A 19,898-nucleotide genomic window follows, 5' to 3' on the forward strand; every position below is an offset into this window, starting at 1 on the left:
ACTATAGAATCGTATAAAAAAGTTACATTAAATCAACATGTTTTTAAAAATTTGAAAAGTAAAAAAAAAAAAAAAAATGAAAAAGAGGATGTATGTTAATCAAAAGAGAGAGACTTAATATTTTTTTTTAAAAAAAAAATTAAACTTTTTAAAAAGGAAAAAGAAACATTGGAAAGATGTTATTAACCAAATTTAAAAAGAAAAAAAAAACCTACGACAAATTTTCTACAAAAAGAACAGAAGAAATCAAAGAAATTAGAGAGCCGGTTAACAAATTAAAAAAATGGAGAGAAAATAATGGAAAATGAGATGTTGAAATTAGTTATTCTTAGAGAAAATTTAGATCTCAATCATAACTTAATTTATTTTTTATTTTTTGAAATATTAGAAATAAAATGTGAATAAGATATTAGAGGATAAAATATAATTTTTAAATTTACTTTCTATTTATTCGATGTGCAGTAGATATCAATGATAAAATGATAGTTTTTAATTATTTAAATGTAAAATTACATAAGATACCCCAATGATCATCAACTAAAAGAGGTAAAAGGGGAAATCAAATGTTTCTCCGCATAGCCTCTTTTAGATAGTATAGATTTTTGTTTTAAAAATAAGAAGGTTTATAGTTAACCACACCATTTCAATGTATATTAAGAAAATTTTATTTACCAAGTATTTAAAAAAATATTTTATGAGTCTGTTAGATAATAAAATATCCAAAATAATATGAAATGAAATAAAACTAAAATAAATATGTATATAATTTATCACAAGTAAAAAAATATACATCTTAAAATCTATACCATATAAAAGGGTCATGGGGAGAGACATTTTATTTTCCCTTTTCACCTTTCAATTGATGGTCACTAGGATAATAATTTCACATTTAGATCATTAAAAAATTATCATTTTATCTCTGATATTTACTTCAAATTAAATAAAGGGAACAGAAATTTTATCTAATCTCTAATTCACTATTAAAAAATCACATTTTATCTTTAATAATATCTACTTATCTTTAAATAAAAGTTTTTTTAATTAAAATCATGTTTTATTATCTAATATCTTATTCACGAAAATATTTTTTTTTTAATTACATTTTATTACTAATATATACTTCAAGTTAAATAAAGGTAAAAAAATAACTAAAAATTCACATTTTTTGGTAATAATCTCTAATTTTCATTAAATAAATATTTAAAAATAAAATAAACTCATTATGATTTGAGAATTAAATTTTCTCTATAAATAGCTAATTTTAACCTCTTCATTTTTTCATCAAATATCTTCTTTCCCTTTTCTTTATTATTATTATTTATTTTTTTTTGTAAAAAATTTGTTATAGATATTTTTTAAAATTTCATTTCAAGAATTTTTCTATCTTATATAGGAATATATCACCTCCCTCTCTCTATCTTTTTTCTTTATTAGCACATCTTCTTTTTCAATTTTTTCACTTTTCAATTTTATAAAAAATATATAGAGTGATTTAATGTAATTCTTTTAGTTGTTTCTATATAGAATAGAAAAAAGACGTAGAGGTTCAAGAAATTTTTCATGATTGTTTTAATGCTTGCAAATCAAGATAGATCAAGTTTAAAAAAGTTATATTTTATAAATTAAAATTTGAAAAAAAATGAAATTAGAAGATCATCCGAATCAATTTAAAAATAGAAAAATATTTTGTAATCTAGAGTTCAAAATTAGAAGGCTAATCAAATAATCAAATAGTTTTTTTTATTAAATAAGAATAAATTATCACAAAGTTTTAAGAAAAAGTACTACAAAATTAGGAGAATAATTAAATATCCAAATTCAAATATCAAACACATTTTTTTAAAAAACTAAAGTGACCATGATTTTTTCTAAAAAATAATGATATTTTTGTTGAAATTGGAAAGATAATCAATTAAAATAAAATAGATTTTTTTATCAATATAATAATTATCACAATTTTTAAAAAAGTACAAAATATTTCAGTTTATATATTCTTTTATAATATATTTTATACTCAAATTAAAATAACTATGATTTTTTTTTATCCAACTTCCAAAATTTGTATAGATATTTTTATGTCTTATATTAAAAAAATAAAACCCTCTTACATTCAAAAATGATAAGTTGGTATTATTAAAATTTAATAATTAAGTTCTGTATTTAAACTTTATGTGTGTAGTATCAATGGAAATTTTTGGGATGGAAATCCTAGTTTTGACTTTTAACACAAAGTGTGGACAATTTTTTATATTAATTTTATTTTTTACTCATTTTAAATGACTTCCACGTGATGTCCTCACAATTTGTTTCTCTTTCATATCTTTAATTACTTGAAAATTGTAACAAACCGAATTAAAATTATTTTTCTTATTCTTATTTGAAAAATATTTAGGTGTCAGTGAAAATTTGTCATTTGCTTATTTATTTTATTTTATTTTTTTTCTGGAGTATGGAATTAGATAAGCCTCATTGCCCTTTTTATTTTATTTTGGAAGACCATAAAAGGAATCTGCCAACAAATTAGGGATGACCTAAAAATTTTTATATATAGTTTAAAAATTAAAAAACAATAATGGAATAAAAAGAAATATTCAACAACAACACTAAATCGAATATTTTAACCTATCACTTCTAAATTGATAGGAAGGTTGAGTCACGTTTATGCATTTGAACAAAAATTCCATTATAATTTTTTTATTTTTTAAAAAAATGGAAGTTACTTTCCAAATAAATTCGAGTTCATCGATCCAAGCAAAAACTTCCTCTCTCGCTTGACCTAAGACTGTTTGGATTCCAAGAAAATTACTCAAACAAAAAGTTTAGTTAAATCCTATCGTGCAACAGATTGAAATTGAAAATGCAAAGAATTAAGAAGAGATTATATATATTCTGAAGCTTTGTAAGCACTAAGAATGGATTATATACACAGAAACCACAATTCCAATTACAAATCCTTGCTCGGAAAATTTTGATGAACGAGGATGGAGATCGAGCTAAGCAAAATAAAAAATCGAAAACCATCAAATCGATATGGACATTTCAATCGATCTACAAAGAGGAAAAAGAAAAGAAAAGAGAGTTAGAATTTGAAACACCAGACGATTTTCAAGAACTCAAAGCAGTTGAATGATTCTAGCCTTCTTTTGCTCTTCTTTCTCAGAGCTTTCATGGCGGACTCTGTTTCCAAGAATCGGACTGTTTCTTCCGTGTAAACTGCATCCCATGCGTATTCTTTCATATCATCCTTACCGAAGAAAATGTCTCCGACGACGACACCGCCTCTCTCGCCGTCGCCACCGCCGCCGCCGAATTCGAAGGGAAGAATATCTCTGGCCATCGGCGAGTAAGTCTTTTGGAGAAAGGAAAATTTTGAAGGGCTACTTTGTTGTTTAATGGTTGTATTTATATAGAGATATAAATAAATAGGAGAAAAAGTTAATAATAATTTATAGGGTTGAGATAAGGATAAAAATTGGTTTGGTTTGGTTAGGCAAAATCTTTAGTTTGGATGTTAATATTTTAATGGTTATGATTCAACCTTCCTCAATTTACTGAATCATAGTTGGATTCAAAGTTCAGTTACTTTAAGTCTTATTTTAACTTCTTTGAGTTTTACTATTTCATACAGATTTTTTTTCTTTAATTTATATTTCATCTTTTTTATCATATAAATTTTGAAAATGAAAAGTATAATTCAACCAAATTTATTTAATTTCTATCCTTCTTAAAAGCTGAAGTTTTTTTTTTCAACTAAATTTTGATCACATTAATTAATTAATATTTTTTTAAAAAAAAAAACCAAAATATATAATTCTGGATAAAAGTGAAAATAAAATTTTGAAATTAAACCCAAGCTAAATTGAAAAATATAATGACCATGGATGAATGGGAGAAAGATAAGTATAGATATGTTTGAACCATATAGATGAAGATTCAATCTACAAACTCATTGTCAGTTTTAAATTCGGTCTCGCCTATATCAACCTAATTTGTTTATCATGGACTACGTATTCATTCTAAGTCACGGTCACATTCATCACAACATTACATTTTTTAATAAAAAACTCTATGCAAGAAATCTGTAGAATCAAATTTTATGTATAGAGATTTTTCCATTTAATACTCAAATAACATTTTTCTAGCAAACCTTCATAAAATTATCAGAAATAGATAGGAGTGTTCAAAAAAATCTGATAACCGACCAACCCGACTACCCAACCCAAAACAACGGGTTGGGTTAAAAATTTTAAAAAAATTAAATTCCTAGGCAGAAAAGAAACCACGCCAAAAATTTAAATTCCTAGGCAGAAAAGAAACCACGCCGGCCTGAACTGAGTGAGCCGCTTACAGTTTTATTATTATTATATATATATTAAAAAAAAACAAAGCAGAAAAGAGAGAAAATTGAAAAATTGAAACCCTCGTCAGATCCGGCCCTCTTTGCTCATCGAATTCAAAACCCTCGCCGAACGGTCCTCGTCTAGTCTGAACTCCGAAACAAAAACCCTTAGTTCCAGCTTGTTGAGAGTTCTCTTTTCTTTCTATTTCTAGACCGGACCCTTTTTTAGACCGTCTCCTGAAACACCTGCTTATCCCGCATGTGCTTTCGGAGCCCCCCACTCATTCAATCACTTGCTTGTGATTGCAGCCATTCTCCGAAAAGGGAGAGACGAGGGAATCGTCTGCTCCCGTTTATGTGACGAACCGAACAACCATCGTTAGGTCCCGAATTCAGCGAACCACCGGATCCAGACCAAGATCTGATCTCCATTACGTGGTACGATATATCTATCGATCCAAAGAATCCGATTTGGTCTCCACCTGATCCGCCTCAAAATAAAAATTAAAAAAAAAAAAAAAAAAAAAAAAAACGGTGACCCACCTGACCCACCCCGAAAATTTTGGGTTGAGTTGGGTAGACCCTTAAAAAATGAAGGGATAGAGTTCATTATTAGCCAACCCGAATTTTTGGGTTGGTCTACAAAATTCTTCCAACCCAACCCAAACCATGTATACCCCTAAAAATAATCCAAACCATGTATACCCCTAAAAATAATCGTTAAAAAAAAAAGCTAGCTAGATATTATGCGAATTTTCAAATTCAATTATCTTTACAAAATATTTGTATCAAATATTTACATAATTTTCAAATCTTTTGCCCAATTTCTGTTTTTACAATTATATGAATTTCTAAATTAATAAATATCGAAGACCGATCTCAAATGAGATAGACCGAGAAAACTATTCTTAACAATTTTTTTTAAAAAAAATAGTAGTTTTGGAAAGGGAAAACTCGAAGAGAGTATTTTTGAGAATTTGCATTGGTCGGCTCTTCAATAATTAATTAGGATTATCTATCTAATCATTTGATTGATATACCAATAATGTAGGAGAAAAAGAAACCCACCAACCAAACCAAAATTTGTATATTCGTATAATGTAGACAATCAGAGATAGCGACAAGCAATGACCACACCACCCATAATATTCCACCAAGTCTCCATAAAATTGTATATAACTCAGGCCAAAAAAAATAAAATATTAAAGAAATTGAAAATATAAATGATTCAAGACTGTGCAAGTTCATTAGACTCTCGGGGGTGGTCCAAGTCTGAGAAAAGCTCATTGAAACTATCTAATGTATGCTGTGGTGGTTATCTTATCTACGATGGGATCTACAGAGCCTGCATTTCCAAATTGGTCTGCCCATTGCCCATGTTGGAAGATGAAGTTGTGCCTCCATCATCATTTTCCGACTTCATTTCTTGAACCGGTGGCGGGTTCACGATAGTCATTGGCACCGCAAAGTTATCGGCTAGACGTCCCTTCATCTCCCTGTGTTCTTGACATAGCGCGCACCAGTGCAGGCAACAATGTGTCATGCAAGGATCACATGGGGAGTTCTGCAATCACCAGTACGACTAATTAGTAGCATACAACACGTACCGAAGAAAAACACATGACCGTCACAACTATCTCGACTCCATGTAGCATTGATTGGTCCGATGCTGATCTCCAACTTTTGAGATGTTGGTCACACATTTCTAAAAGAACGGGAATCATCGTTTTAAATCATCACATCCATGATTTATGTCATGAGTTTCTAAAGTGTAACTCGAGATTCTATCTTAGATCTAGCTATTCGAGCTTCCCCACAAAGGGAGGTTACTCTTTTCAGGCTTGATGCGGACCGGTGCATGACAGTTATAGAAAAACATTTAACAGCTTTCTTAGGCTTGTATTAACATCATACCAATGTTAGAGAATGAAATCGTTCTATGCCAGATACCCAATGCAATCCACAAAATTCTCTTACATGGGGAGATTTTCTCCTCGTAAAACACACAAGAGGACGTTCGGGATCCACAAAACACGATTACACGAAGCAAACAATTCTAGAACAAGTGATGCTTTAATTCAATATGCTTGACAATCATTAAAAAAACAAATAAATTAGTTAGAATCCGGCTATTTTCAGAGTCTGCAACCACAAATTGTCCAGATCGCACATAAACAGAATATTACCTTAAGATGATACTTCTTCTGCAAAGATTGGCGGACGAGTCCAGTGTATATACCACACATCCACCAGGTAAACAATAATCCCTCACAAATGAGAAAAGACGTGTTTGGATCAATGCAATGGAACGCTGCAGTTGCTGCCGCCAAGGCAATGCCACCTTCAACAAATATAGCATGACAAACACATGGCCTCGTCCAATCCATATCGTCGTCTCTCAAGCTTTCAACATTGCGGCCAAACAAAACACATGGACAGAATAGTCCAGTCCAGCCTGTATGCACAAAATAGGCATACATAATGAGTAACATCAATTGTACGATAGGGATGGTATCAGAGGGATACTAAGGGTATATTAGCAATTAGTTAAGTAGTTAGGAAAGTCTGGTTATCAATACAGTGAGTAAGGAGGAGACAGGCAATATTTTGTAGTATGAATCAAGGCTTGAGAGTATCTCAAGATTGGGAGGGTCCGAGTACTTCAAACACTTGGTTGATCTTGTAATTTTGTTATTGTTTATCTTTCAATATATTCAGGTTCTATCATCGTAGATTTGCAGAAGTTTGAACTTTTAACATTTATAAGGTTTCCCAAACGTTCCATGTCTGTAGAAGTGGAAAGAGAGCAACCGAGGAAGCTAAGAAAACTTGGAAGGATTCGTAGTTTAGGTAAGGATAGGTAGGGAGGTAATGGTAAAAAAACACATCTCAAAGTTCTCATAGTGTTTGGATAATTAAAAGCAATGTTGAAACTTCTAAAATTAAGTGTTTTGAAGAAAAACGTGCTTAAAAAGTCAATGCAAACATGCCGTTAATTAGTGCTTCTAAAAAAGTGCTAGAGAAGTACTTTCACTTGAAACGCAGTACTTTCAAAAGTCAAAACTTCAGTCTTGCCTTGAGTAAACACGAACGTTCTTTCTCATTCTTCCATAATTACCCCACAAATTCTATCACAGCTTATTTCTATAATTCACTTGACTAAACAAGGTCTGCAATTGTAAGCCTTTGATGCTCAGAAACATAATTCAAAAGAAAGTGCGTCACTGACAAGCTTTAATCTTAGAAATAATTTGGAGAAATTTTGTTCACCCGACCAAATAAATCATTATCATAATGCAAAGCTGCTTACCAAGATTCCATCTGAGAACCATAGATTAAGAAGTTAAGAAGCACAGATACGAGATACAGATACGACATGCACAGACACAACGACACATCATTCTTTGAAAATCAAGGACACAATACAACAAAGACATGTTTATAAAAATATACATTTTTATTCTAGAAGAAAATTCAAAGTAAAAGGGTTGATGCATTTATATGTTTAAAATATTAGTTTGATGTATTCCACACTAAAAAATTATTATTATTGTCATATTATGTGGCCTTTTAGTCTACTCAACAAGTGTTCTATGCATGTCTTAACACATTTGTTGCACTTGTGTCCAACAAGTGGTAGAGTGTCCAAATGTTAGACACAGACACGCTAGCCCAAACTAAAGTGTCTGTGCTTCATAGTTAAAGAAGAATACTATATATATGGAAAACTTACAACTCTGTGGATCTTCTGCACAGCCAAAAATCCCAGTTGTCCAAGGTTCATCTGCTGGAGGCTCAAAACTTTCAGGTAGCGGCTGTCCACACTCGTTACATTTTCTTACATTTAACTGAAATTCAGCAAGAGGATTACAACTGTTAATGGTATGTTTTTCGTTTTCTCTAGGATATTCTATCTACAAAAAGTTCCTAACAGAGCTATATAAATGGGCATACACGTACTATAAAGAGCACAACCCAGAAAACCATAGAATAGTATGAGTATCTGCAAAAGAATCCTAGTACGCAGCAAAAGAAGTCAAACAGATGCAAATCAAGAAATCCAAAAGTGCTTCAGTGTAATGGAAGACTCTACTACAGAAGAAAAAGAAGGTTGATATCAGATAAAAATTTCAAAATATGTTAGCTAGAAGTTTCTATTGATTATATCCCTAGAGATACCACTTAAACCACCTGACTAACAATACCATCAACATCTAACAAACAAACAGTTTAAACAAGTACGCGTGTTGTTAGCACATTATTGACACACAATAAACAGGAACAGGGCAACATCACCGAAGTTTAGCATTCCTCCATTATTTAACATTCATCAATCTTAATAAACAACAGACCCTACAACTTTTAATGTAAAAAAAAAGGCTGCCATAAGTTGTACCCTAAGAAAAGCTAATGTGGATACAAGACACACAACACGACATGGACACGACAATATGCCATTTTTTAAAATCTAGGACATGACATGGCAAGGACATGTTTATTAAAATATACATTTTTAAAAATATATCTCATTTTTGTACCAGAAGAAAATTCAAAGTAAATGGATTGATCATTATGGACCTTTTTAGTCTAATCAAAAAGTGTTCTATATATGTCTAATAGGCACTACTAAGTATTCGATACGCATCCAACAATGAGTGTCCAAGTGTATAACACATGTCGGACACAAACATACTAGCCAAACTAAAGTGTTTGTACTTCTTAGGTTGAACCTATCACCTCATAAACATCTAAATGTCTACCTTGCTCCTTTGAGGATTGCCTCATTGGACTCGTTGCATATATGAGATATACACTTCACAACAAAAAACATACCAATTCTACATTTTCTATAACATTTATTTAGGGAACTTTTACATCGAAATGCACAACTTCTAGAACAATTCATTCACACCTAGTGAATTGTCTCACAATTGGATCTACAGACGAAACTACAAAATCTTGAAGTGAGAGATAAATTTGCTTTGCAAGTTCTACCCCCATACAAAAAAAAAAAAAAAAAAAAAAAAAAAAAAAAGGGAAAGAGAAGAAAAGAAAACCCAATGATATCAACAGAAAAGCTCAAATCTACAGAGAGAAGTGTAAGAAACAATAGCAAAAATAATTCCAAGTAATGTAAGCCTTTCCCCCTCAATTAACCTGAGGAACTTCAATAGGCTGGTTAAGCTCCCCTGGCTTGATATCTTCCAAAGGCGCTTGATCTTTCTTCAATTTCACATACCGAGAAGGCGCAGCCCCATCCCCCATCTGAGATCGTTCACCGACAAAAGAGAATCAATAATAAATCAAGAACCCCACAATTTATTTTTCTGGGAAACTGAAAATTTGTAAGAAAATTGCATCCAATCCAACAATCTCCCATCATTTCAAAGCATTGCATCGACAGAACAGGGGAAGAAATGATTTATACTCAAGCTTATAAGAATCAAACCTTGGGGGCAAAAATAAACAGACCCTTCAACTAATCTTCGTCCGGGACTATGAAAAATGCAAAGATCAAAGTGAAGAACAACAAAACGGAAAGATGTAAACGATTCTTACTAACCCCAGCAAGAAAATAAAGTTGCCCGACAAATCTTCAGCTGAAATGCTTCGCTTAATAGTCGAAGATCTGATTTTTTTTCTCCCAAGATTAGTGAAGTTGAAGAAGAGTCAACCGATCCAAAATTTTCTTTCCCCCAACTTGAAGAAAAAACGAAGATACGTACAATACAATTAACCACAGTAGTCAAATTGGAAGCGTTTGTTTTGTACTGTAAAATGGGTGGGTACTGGGTAGATAAGACTTTCCGAACCGCCCGGATTATGTTTGGCGACAATTTTGGAAAAGAAGCGATTTTTTTTCTTTATAGAAATTTATTAAATGAAAAAGATTCGATTTTTTTAATAGAATCGAATGTAATTTGGTTTTCAGTTAAATTTCGAAACTTTTATACTTGGTTCGGTTTTATAATTTGGTTACCCCTTAGAAATTCCATAGAATCGGTGTTTGAGACTTTTTAGGCATCCATAATGCTAATGATATGATAATTTCAAATGCAATGAGATCTAACATTCGATTTTCTTTTTTTTTTTTTGTTTCATAATTGAAAGTGAGCCTTGATATGAAATTTAGGTAAACATATAAAATGTAATAAAAATAAATTTATTTGTTTTAAATTACTATTGATTTATTACATTTACGTGATCTAAATATGTTCCAATGATAAATTTTGATTTATGACGTAAATAATGTTTTTCCTTTTTATTATTATTATTATTTTGTTTGAAAGAATCTATTTTCACTGTTTGGCATTAAAGAAATTGTACAAAACAATTCGTGGAATTCAAGGTAGTATTTTTCAAGATGATTCTTCTTCTTCTTCTTCTTTTTTTTTTTTTTTTTTTTTGAAATGTTCAAGATTAAATTTTAACATTTTTATATTTGGATGAATCTTTATACATAGGCTAAGGATTTTTTTTTTTTTTAATTTTTAGAAAAAATATAAACTAAGGATCTTTAATTTTACCATTACAATATCTTTTTAAATAATAATGGTTGACTGCAATTATACATTCATCTCTATTATATTTAACAACAATTGTAATGTAAGGCAAATATGAGTTTTTTTAGACATACAAACCTGGGTTTAATTTAATTGATTTAGACATATATTTTAACCGAAGCTAAAAATTTGAATTCCCAAACAATATATGCATTATTTCTAGGCAATGTTTTCAATTAAATTATTAAGTTTAGCCAAGCTTGAATTTGGTCATTATTCCTTTGGATTATAAGTATTGGGGATAAAGGTAACAAGTAACTGTGTCCTCCCTAACAAGCTCCATTAGGGGCTGGAAATTTAGAAGGGTTCATACTCTTTGAGCTAATTTTCTAACTCATTTGGATTAAAAGTGTTAGGATAAATATCAACTTATATCTTTAAATTTTGGTAGTTGTATGAATTAAAATTCTAAACTAATAATTGTATCAATTTGATTTCATTTGATTATATCATATAAAACTTATAATTTGAGTCATTTAAGCTTCTATGTTTTCATAAGTTTATCAATTTAAACCATTCATTACGATTACCTTTGAAAATCATACATGCATTAATTCTCAAATGTGTATAGATTTCTTCAAATAGCGGTTTTACAAAATAGAATATTAGAGTAAATGTATTTGACAATTCTCAAACAAATTTTTTTATTATAATTCTAAATCGATTCATTTATAAATGTTTAGGGGTTTAATTGATACAGTTGTAAATTTCACACGAGTTTTTTCCTCCAAACATAATGTAATGAATGATATAAATTGATACAATCACAAACTAGCTCCAAAGTTTAAATTGATATAATTATTATTTCAGGTCTGAAATTGATATTGTTCTTAAAATTTGTAGAAGACCCAACAAGTGAGAATCAATATCAATTGAGGAGAAAATGACATTGTCAGGATTTAAATAAAGGATCTCCTGGACCGCCTACGCTGCTACCATGATAAATCAACGATTGACCAAAAAACTTAAGTGATTGGTTAAATATAAACTTAATATTATTTATCTAACACTATTTGCAAAATTGGATTGCTGAATTTCAATACTCTTTTCAACAACACCATAGACATAACTTTTGAGGTAAAGATGAAAGGAATATAATAAAACCTTCAAAAGTATAGAGATGAAATGGATATAATAGTTGATGAAACATAGGAAACTGAAAAATGTAACGTAAACATTTTGATCCTAAGAGGGCCAATTTCTATACCAACCAGCCCAAGCAGAGACCAACCCACTTATCCCAAGAGTGATTGTATGGTTGCAAAATGGATTAGGCTCAATCTCAGCCAGTCCAATTATCAAATCTGCAACATTAGCTGCCACTGCCATCAGCCTCATAATTCTATCACCATTAATTTTGTTCACTCTCTCTTCTTTTGAATCCTCTTCAGAACTCCTCAGCTTTCTCTCTGCCTCAATCCCTTGTTTAAGCATAATAATATCAGCAACTATGAAGAATATATAGCCAAAAGACTCACCAAAGGCTGATATAAAGCTCATCTTTTTGGCTAACTTTGCATCAAGAGTCCCAATTCTTGACAGCCAAAGCAAGTGATCAAAGAAGAAGTAAACCATTTCACCTGCATTAGCAAGAACAGCAAGGAACCGAAACGTCGGGGTGGAGCCAGGGGAGCGTCGCAGGGCATTGAAACCGGTCAGGAAGCGGCCGGTTCGGAAGGCTTTTCGACTGAGCCCCGAAGCAACTTCCCAATTCTTGGCTCTTGTTGCCTTGTCTGGATGAGAGGTTTCAAGATGCCAGTGAACTAACTTGGAGACATATTGGAAGGTCTTTACAAGCTTGTCTATGCCATCTCTTTTGGCTAAGAAGATGACTAGTTTATCCACTGTGTCAGTCATGGTGGATGGCTGTTGTTTGAAGCCAAGAAGATGGGTTGCAGCAGAGTTTTTGGCTGAGAAGTTTAATGGTTTTTGGTTCATGGAGTTTTGTAAAGACTAAGTTTGAAAAATATATGTATGGGAAATTAAATGAGAGCCACAAACTATAGGCTTGTTGATAATTGTGTGTGGTATGGCATATTACTTGTGGTTGGACAATATTTTTTCCTCCTCTGTTCTAGTAGTTTTTTCATTTTGTTTTGTTTTGCATTTTGTCTCTTTACATTATTCTTTTCCCTCCTTGTTTTCCTGTTAAGTTAGATGGGCTTCAACTTATATGGCTAAGAGAAAACTTAGAAATGACAATTTCATTTAGTGCTAAAGGTCTCGTTCGACAATCATTTGGTTTTTGGTTTTTATAAATTAAGCTTATAAACATCATTTCCGCCAATAAGTTTCTTTGTTTTGTTATCTACTTTCTAGGAATGTTTTCAAAAAACTAAATCAAATTTTGAAAAGTAAAAATGGTAGTTTTCAAAAACTTGTTTTTGTTTTTAGAATTTGATTAAGAATGAAAATGTTTCTTAATAAATATAGAAACTATATCATAAAAATCGAGAGGAAATAAACATAAATTTCAACGACTGAAAAGTAAACAAAATCGTCATAAAAAATGTATGATGAAATGTCATGAAGGTGTATGTACGGTTCTTGGCTATGTAAATTACATAAAGACCAAGCAGTAGTGAAAATATTGACAACAAATTACCTAATGTAAACAAAACTAATGAAGTGTCCATCATATTACCTAATAATTATTATAAAATGGTAATGATCGTAAGGCCAAAGATGTTTCAGTAAAAAAAATTACTAATCTAAGTTGACACGCCGCATCTTACATACAAGGTTTGCTGTTGGAAGATCAAGCTCCTTTCCAGAATCAGATTTGAGAAGATCTTTAAGCTGGTCTCTTGGAGTGGCAAAGCAAGTGAGGAATGTAGCGAGAGCTGGAGGAATTTGCATCGATAGAGCAGAGAGCACATTTGTCAGATACTCAACATCGACAGACAACTGTTGCGCCCCACGATCCGTAACATATTGTATGCCACGCAGTTGCTCTGTGAAAAGTGCAGCGGTACCCTCAGCAACCTTCAGAAAACAGAACAAAGATCCAGTTAAGTGGTTCACTACGAAGTTACAAACACAGAGGGTCATGATACATTGATACTCCGCAGTATGCTCTATGTTATGGTAACTAATTAACACACAGATTCTAGATAAAATCATCGGGTATCCATAATGAGAACACCAGAATTTCAATCATGGATAATTGGGCTGCTTTCTTCAACTTCTTGATGGGTGTTCGGCCTACTGACTTCATAAGTCAGTCAATTCCACTAACTTAGATAATAGTATCCACTAACTATTGAAGTTTACACATTTGTCGAGAAATTTCATCTTCCCATCTATCTCTCTTTTGTACATTTATCGAGAAACTTCATCTACTCCTCTTTCTCTCCTTTGTATATTTATTGAGGAATTTTATCTTCACAACTATGCACCCCAACAGAGACTTACTAACTCCAATATACTAACTTTATACACCCAGCCCTTTCCTTCTTTTACCGATGGGACTTCTTTTTTACTCACCTGGTTTGATGCACCCAAATGTATGCTTTCATTTTTCCCTTTTTCGATAGACTTGGGTTTTTTTTAAAAATAATATATGAAGAAACCATGTATGTTAGGAAGCAGTTCCTTTAGAATCTGAAAGAAAAATTTTTAAAATCGCAATATTTGGTCAAATCGTTGAAATTTTACTGAATGTAGCTATGGTACCTTGCACATCCATTCTGCAGCGAAAAACTGAGCCTCATCATTGTTGGCATTGCTATTAGAGATACCCTCAGCAAGTGGCTCCAGCTGTTGCGGTAAAGTGAGAAGATATTCACCAACACTGGTAACGTAAGACTGGGGGTAAGAACTGAAAGTTGGAAGAGGTAAGGCACTATGTTCCTCAACTGAAGACCATATTGGCAAACGAGATACATCGCTTAGGCGTTGTCGTACTTTGGATATGAGAACATCATATACGAGTTCATTAACCTTGTCTGCAAATGCTGCAACTCTTTGAGATGCGAGTGGAAGAGCATGGAAACGTGGATCTTTTGACTGCATGAAATTAAAGAAACTACTCAGATGCTAAACAGAAGAGAAAGATCAATCGAGCCCAAAAAACTAGTGGCAATTGACAAGAGAGAAACAATAGAATACAATTAAGCAGCTAAGAAACTTCTCCCTCTCTCTCCCACTTAAAAAGGAAGGTCTGGGCATTTTCTGAGGTAAGTAATGGTATGGTGAAAGATGATCCAACTACTAAGCTTGCATGGCATAAGTTGAAACTAAAATCTAAGTGCATGGTCGGCATACAATATACCTTCATCTATAAAAATAGAATTTATTCTCCATTTAGTTTTGAAGTCTCAATTTGAGAGGTTTTTGACCAGTAAAATTTATAAATGAAAGCACTACAAATCTACCTGGAAAGCAGGGAAACGGGCATCTCACAGAGAAAAAACACAAGGAGAAAAGAAGTGAACGAGTAGTAAGAGTAGTACAAAAATTGATTAACCTGATCTAAGAGGTTGAAAAGCTTTTTTGCCTTCTCAGGAACATCGACAAGCCGAATAGCTGCCATATCCAAGGCAGCCCTGCCGCCCATAGTCACTTCCCTATTGCTGTAATCACTGACTATGTGAGACTGATTTTGGTCCAAACTCGAACCAAAGACTGAAACAGATAAGGTTGTGCTCAGTCTTGCAAGAGTAGCCCTCAAAGTAGCTTCAAATACAGAAGACCTGCTAGTCAAACAATCAGCCACAGTTAGTATCTGTAGGGTCCCCTGGACGATGGACCACTCTTCCTCATTTGACATCAAGTCAACTTTGCGTGCTCCATCCTTCTTGTCCAGGCCAGTTTCCTTCTTTAACCCAACACCATCACTACTCTGATCTATTCCACAGACAACTCTCAGGGATTTTAGAGTTTCCTGGAGTGAAGAAATATACTGTAACATCACATCATCAAGAGCTAGAAGTATTTCATCAGCCTCAGAACCACCCGTAAAGCTAATGCACCTCTCAACAGCTGCTTCAAGAAATAAAATAACTTGTGGGATAGACTCCTCCATTCTGCGTACCGTTTCACTAAGTTCAATCCCTTGGGCCCCCACACCTCGAGTGACAGCTCCTCTAAGATCTACCTCTGCAATTTCAGCTGAAAGGATAGCACGCTCCATCTGTCCGTATCTAGGAACAAGGAGAATAAATAATTGTTGGATGTATTGCAAGAACATAATACTCTCATTGAATACGGGGGAAAAATAGTGCATAAATTTCTAGAAACAACAAGATTATCACCATCTATGATGTTACCTTTGTTTAAAGGCTTCAAAAGGAAAATATACAGCCTTCAGCGTGTTGGTTAAAATATTAAGATCTGATTCTGAGAACAGATGTTGAATATTCCTAGCCAAGCTTCCCGTCATGTTATGTAAATCAATAAGTGCTTCTATATGCTTTGTTTGAATCTTGACACCTTTTGGCATATCTCCAGATAAAACATCTAATATTCCTGAAACAAAGAAATCATCTGCTTAGGGGGAAGAATATACGGTGCATAGATGACCTCCTGGCACCCCTATACACACCAATACATCATAAACAATATGATGAAGTACTTAAAAAGTCTAAAGTTGATTTGAGATGTTCACTTCAACCTTTCCCCAATGTTCCTGGAACAACATCTGCAGTTGCATGGTTGATACGGGAAATAAAACTTGATCCCACAACTGCCATTATCTCAATCAAAAGCTTTGGGACAAGAACTTTGTAATCATCAGGAAATGCAACCATACACCTGCAGATGACGAGTTCTCGTTTTAACAAATAACAAATAAAAGAAGGAAGCCTCACCACAAGAATGCTGAAAAATTAGCTACAAATCTCAAGAAAAAGAAAAACTAAATAAAGGCATGATTTTCATCACTTATTTCAAATTTGATTTCCAATATGATGAAGTTAAAAACTTAAAATTCAGGGTTAAATTTGACCCAATGAGCTAAGTGTAGAAAAGAAAAAAAAAAAATCTCAAAAATAATAGAAAGATATTTAATGCTTAAAAAAAAAAAAAAAGAAAGAAAGAAAGAAAAAAGGCAATATTTCCCTACATTGACCAGGGGAGCTTGCAAGGCAAGACCATTATTTATTCCCTGTTGTTCAACTCGTAGTAAAACACGTTGAGCTATCTACCATGCATTCTTTGGAATAAACAGCACATAAAAGGATTAGAACATAAATATTACCACTTCCATTCTTGTTCGAGGTAAAGTAGCAATTCGTCATAAAAACTTGGCAACCAACTGGTGAATGAAACTGATGGAAAACTTGATTGAAAATCATTATTAGTTGTTGGTCTTTCAAATTCATTCTTTTCACTAGCAACTTTATGTGCTCGTTGCTTTGTGTCAAAATCTTCCCAGAGTTGCTTTATAGGCTTCAAGTGAACTTTCGTATAGTTCTGCTCTAGAGATTTGAATCTTCCGATTCGAAGGAGAATTACCCTCAAATCTTGAGCAACATCAACCTGTACGATATATGGAGTTCTTGTAAATCATGAAAAATCACACATTCAAATACAAGCCTTTGCAAAACAAATGTACCTTTCTATTTGCTAGTGCATCTGTTAAACGAGGTTGAACCATACCATCAAGCCTGTCCTCTAAGACCTCAAGTTGCTTCCTCACATTAGCAAACTCAGCAACCTAATAGAACCATCAAATAAATTAACCTTGCACCTAGCAAACACGTAAGCAAGGAAAAGGCACCAATGAAGAATTTTACCTCCCCAACAGCAGACAAGCAATGTCTCATGTTGGCCAAGGTTTCAGCAGCCCGAGGAAGATCGCCACTGGCAAAGACATCTTCCACCGTTGAACTTAATTGAGCCAACCCAGCAGCATCCTATTGAATGCAATTTAAAAAGATACAAGTGCATGCATATGTTATCTGAACATTGGTTAGTGTAAGCACTTACATGAGAACTTGCATACTTCATCTAACAGTTGATACCTGTAATGTTTCATAAGCAGCTTCCATCCTCTGCTTCACAGTATCAACTCTAGCAAGGGCAGCTATAGATTCTGCGGAGGATCCCTCTGCCTACAAAAGATATATTACTTGAAACACTGAGAGTTTTTTTCTTTTTCTTTTTTTCTAGTTAGCAACCACCCAAAAAAAACATAAAAGAATACAGAAATAAAAAAGGAAGGGTGAAATTCCTCCTCCAAGTTTTCTCACAAAAACAAAAACAATATCATGAAAATCCCTTCCATTGGACGAAAACAATATCATGGCATCAAACACTTGTTCTAAATAAACTCCATTTGAACTTTCAAAAATATAACATGTATAGTATCCTCTTCGTATTATCATTCTCAGTACAACAAAACGTTGATACTGTTTGAGCATTATATTCACGTCATCAAAATGGTGTAGAACCCAAATTCACAACTCCGCAGACAAACTATTTAAGTAACAAGAAAATCAAGTCCCAATACCACTAATACAAATTAAGAAGAGTTGAAACTTTCCACAACCTCCCTAGTCTAGCATTCAGTTTCTACCTCCAGACCTTTCCTCCTTTAATTTTTTTTCTTCATAACGTTGGTGCAACATGGTGAATATACATATTATAGAAATACAAACTCATAAAATGCTAAAGAAACTACGGAAAAACAAAGAAAAACATCCTCGAAAATGTATAAAAGAAACAAAAGATCATTGGAAAAGAGAAAACCAAATGAATTGGATGGGATAGGAATGGGTGTCACCTTCTTAAGCTTCTGAAGGATCCCAGAGACGGCAGATCGGAGAGAAACAGCGTCGTCGCGTAAGCGGATAACATCTCGAGTAGCACGAGGAACGCGCAGGAGAGCATTGGCACTGAGCTCCTCGAGTGAGGCAGCGATCTCCTCGGACACCATTTGAAGCTTCATCTCCAAATCGACAAGGTGTTTGTCCAAAGACTCCTGTGGATGGCGAGTCTGGCAAGCGGAGTTGATCCATTTCTTCGGGTCGAAATTCTCTCCGGAGAAGGGGCCTAAATCCAGATTCATCGCTGCTCTGATATTTTTCCGATTCAGATATTCATGAAACTGAAAGCTGACTTGAGATCGGGAGAAGAAGCCCAAGTCACAGACACATCCTCAACCTTCAAATTGAACTGACTCTTCTTCTCTTACACTGGCTAATAGTAATAATTTGGCAGGAAATTGCAACTTGTTACTTTTTCCCCCCTTTTTTTGGATAATTTTTTTCCAATTTATGGATGACTTAAATTTTAGAATATTATTTTGTTTTTTAATATGTGGAACAGAAGAACCAAATCTCTTACCTCGAGATTGATAGATGTTAGTAGAATTAAGGTTTGTGTGTGTTTTCTCCTTTTTGAAATCATATATTTGTAAAATCGTTTAATTTGAGATGCATCAGAGTTGAATCATATTGTTCTGAGGTTATTACTTTGCTTAATGACGTATTAGTGGACCTCTCACAAGTAGCCTTCTCCATTGATGAAGCTAAGTATTGGTCGAAAGAGTAAGTATAACTTGCACACTTCATTGAATAATATTTGGTCGTTTAAATAGCTAAAAGAAGTATGAGTATTGATCAAATGAGAAAAAATTATCTACAACGAAATCATAACTAACCTAACCGATGAAAGATTTATAAAATCAATAGAGTAAGTAATGATCCAATAATAGGCATTGCGTGTAAGATATGGGGATTGTTTCCTTTTCCCATGTTACAATAATTTGGCGCACTCTATTGTGAACAAGACGTTAGATGAATAAGTTTCTTCTCTTCTGCTTTTTCCTTACCCTAAGTGGTTTTTGTTACTTGTAGCTTTTAGTGTAATCCTCCAATTTGGTCTTCTTTTGTGTATTGCTTTCTCTGTAAATGAATAAATAAAACTAAATAAAATATGAGCACAATAATACTAGTTTTTATAAGTCATTCATACAACCATATCGATGGTCAAAACAATCAAAACGAATCAATAGATCAAAATTTTTCTATGGTTATGTTCAGTTGAGATTA

General features: G+C 32.9%; 3 protein-coding genes and 1 long non-coding RNA gene across 6 annotated transcripts; all 4 read right to left on the reverse strand.

Annotated features, from left to right (window-relative positions):
- Nucleotides 1-2,867: 2,867 nt before the first annotated feature.
- Nucleotides 2,868-3,480, reverse strand: LOC150038356 (uncharacterized). Its single transcript, XR_016525176.1, has 2 exons — nt 3,138-3,480; nt 2,868-3,048 (listed from the first exon to the last, which is right to left on the reverse strand). It is a non-coding gene; the product is annotated as an uncharacterized LOC150038356 (long non-coding RNA).
- A 1,920-nt stretch (nt 3,481-5,400) lies between these two features.
- On the reverse strand, nt 5,401-10,191 carry LOC120070233 (cell number regulator 6-like). Of its 2 annotated transcripts, none has more exons than XM_039022117.2 (5): nt 9,903-10,191; nt 9,497-9,604; nt 8,073-8,187; nt 6,526-6,794; nt 5,401-5,903 (listed from the first exon to the last, which is right to left on the reverse strand). In XM_039022117.2, exons 2-5 carry the CDS (start codon nt 9,602-9,604, stop codon nt 5,676-5,678), a joined length of 720 nt encoding a protein of 239 aa, XP_038878045.1. In that variant the 5' UTR covers nt 9,903-10,191; the 3' UTR covers nt 5,401-5,675. The 2 variants fall into 2 exon arrangements, with proteins under 2 accessions (XP_038878045.1, XP_038878046.1); XM_039022118.2 differs by having other exon boundaries at nt 9,789-10,080.
- Nucleotides 10,192-11,875: 1,684 nt separating this feature from the next.
- Nucleotides 11,876-13,295, reverse strand: PEX11B (peroxin 11B). 2 transcript variants are annotated; one of them, XM_039044377.2, is made up of 2 exons: nt 12,483-12,840; nt 11,876-12,323 (listed from the first exon to the last, which is right to left on the reverse strand). In XM_039044377.2, the coding sequence occupies exons 1-2, from the start codon at nt 12,838-12,840 to the stop codon at nt 12,088-12,090; spliced, it is 594 nt and encodes a 197-aa protein (XP_038900305.1). In that variant the 3' UTR covers nt 11,876-12,087. The 2 variants fall into 2 exon arrangements, with proteins under 2 accessions (XP_038900305.1, XP_038900297.1); XM_039044369.2 differs by having other exon boundaries at nt 11,876-13,295.
- A 78-nt stretch (nt 13,296-13,373) lies between these two features.
- On the reverse strand, nt 13,374-19,171 carry EYE (conserved oligomeric Golgi complex component-related / COG complex component-like protein). Its single transcript, XM_039045296.2, has 10 exons — nt 18,629-19,171; nt 17,868-17,957; nt 17,640-17,759; nt 17,459-17,560; nt 17,102-17,382; nt 16,517-16,656; nt 16,173-16,371; nt 15,371-16,046; nt 14,578-14,910; nt 13,374-13,887 (listed from the first exon to the last, which is right to left on the reverse strand). The coding sequence occupies exons 1-10, from the start codon at nt 18,911-18,913 to the stop codon at nt 13,609-13,611; spliced, it is 2,505 nt and encodes an 834-aa protein (XP_038901224.1). The 5' UTR covers nt 18,914-19,171; the 3' UTR covers nt 13,374-13,608.
- Between the last annotated feature and the right edge of the window lie 727 nt (nt 19,172-19,898).

This window comes from Benincasa hispida, chromosome 1, assembly GCF_027475165.1.
Source record: "Benincasa hispida cultivar pf3 chromosome 1, pf3_genome.v1.1, whole genome shotgun sequence".
In the NCBI taxonomy this organism is placed as follows: domain Eukaryota; kingdom Viridiplantae; phylum Streptophyta; class Magnoliopsida; order Cucurbitales; family Cucurbitaceae; genus Benincasa; species Benincasa hispida.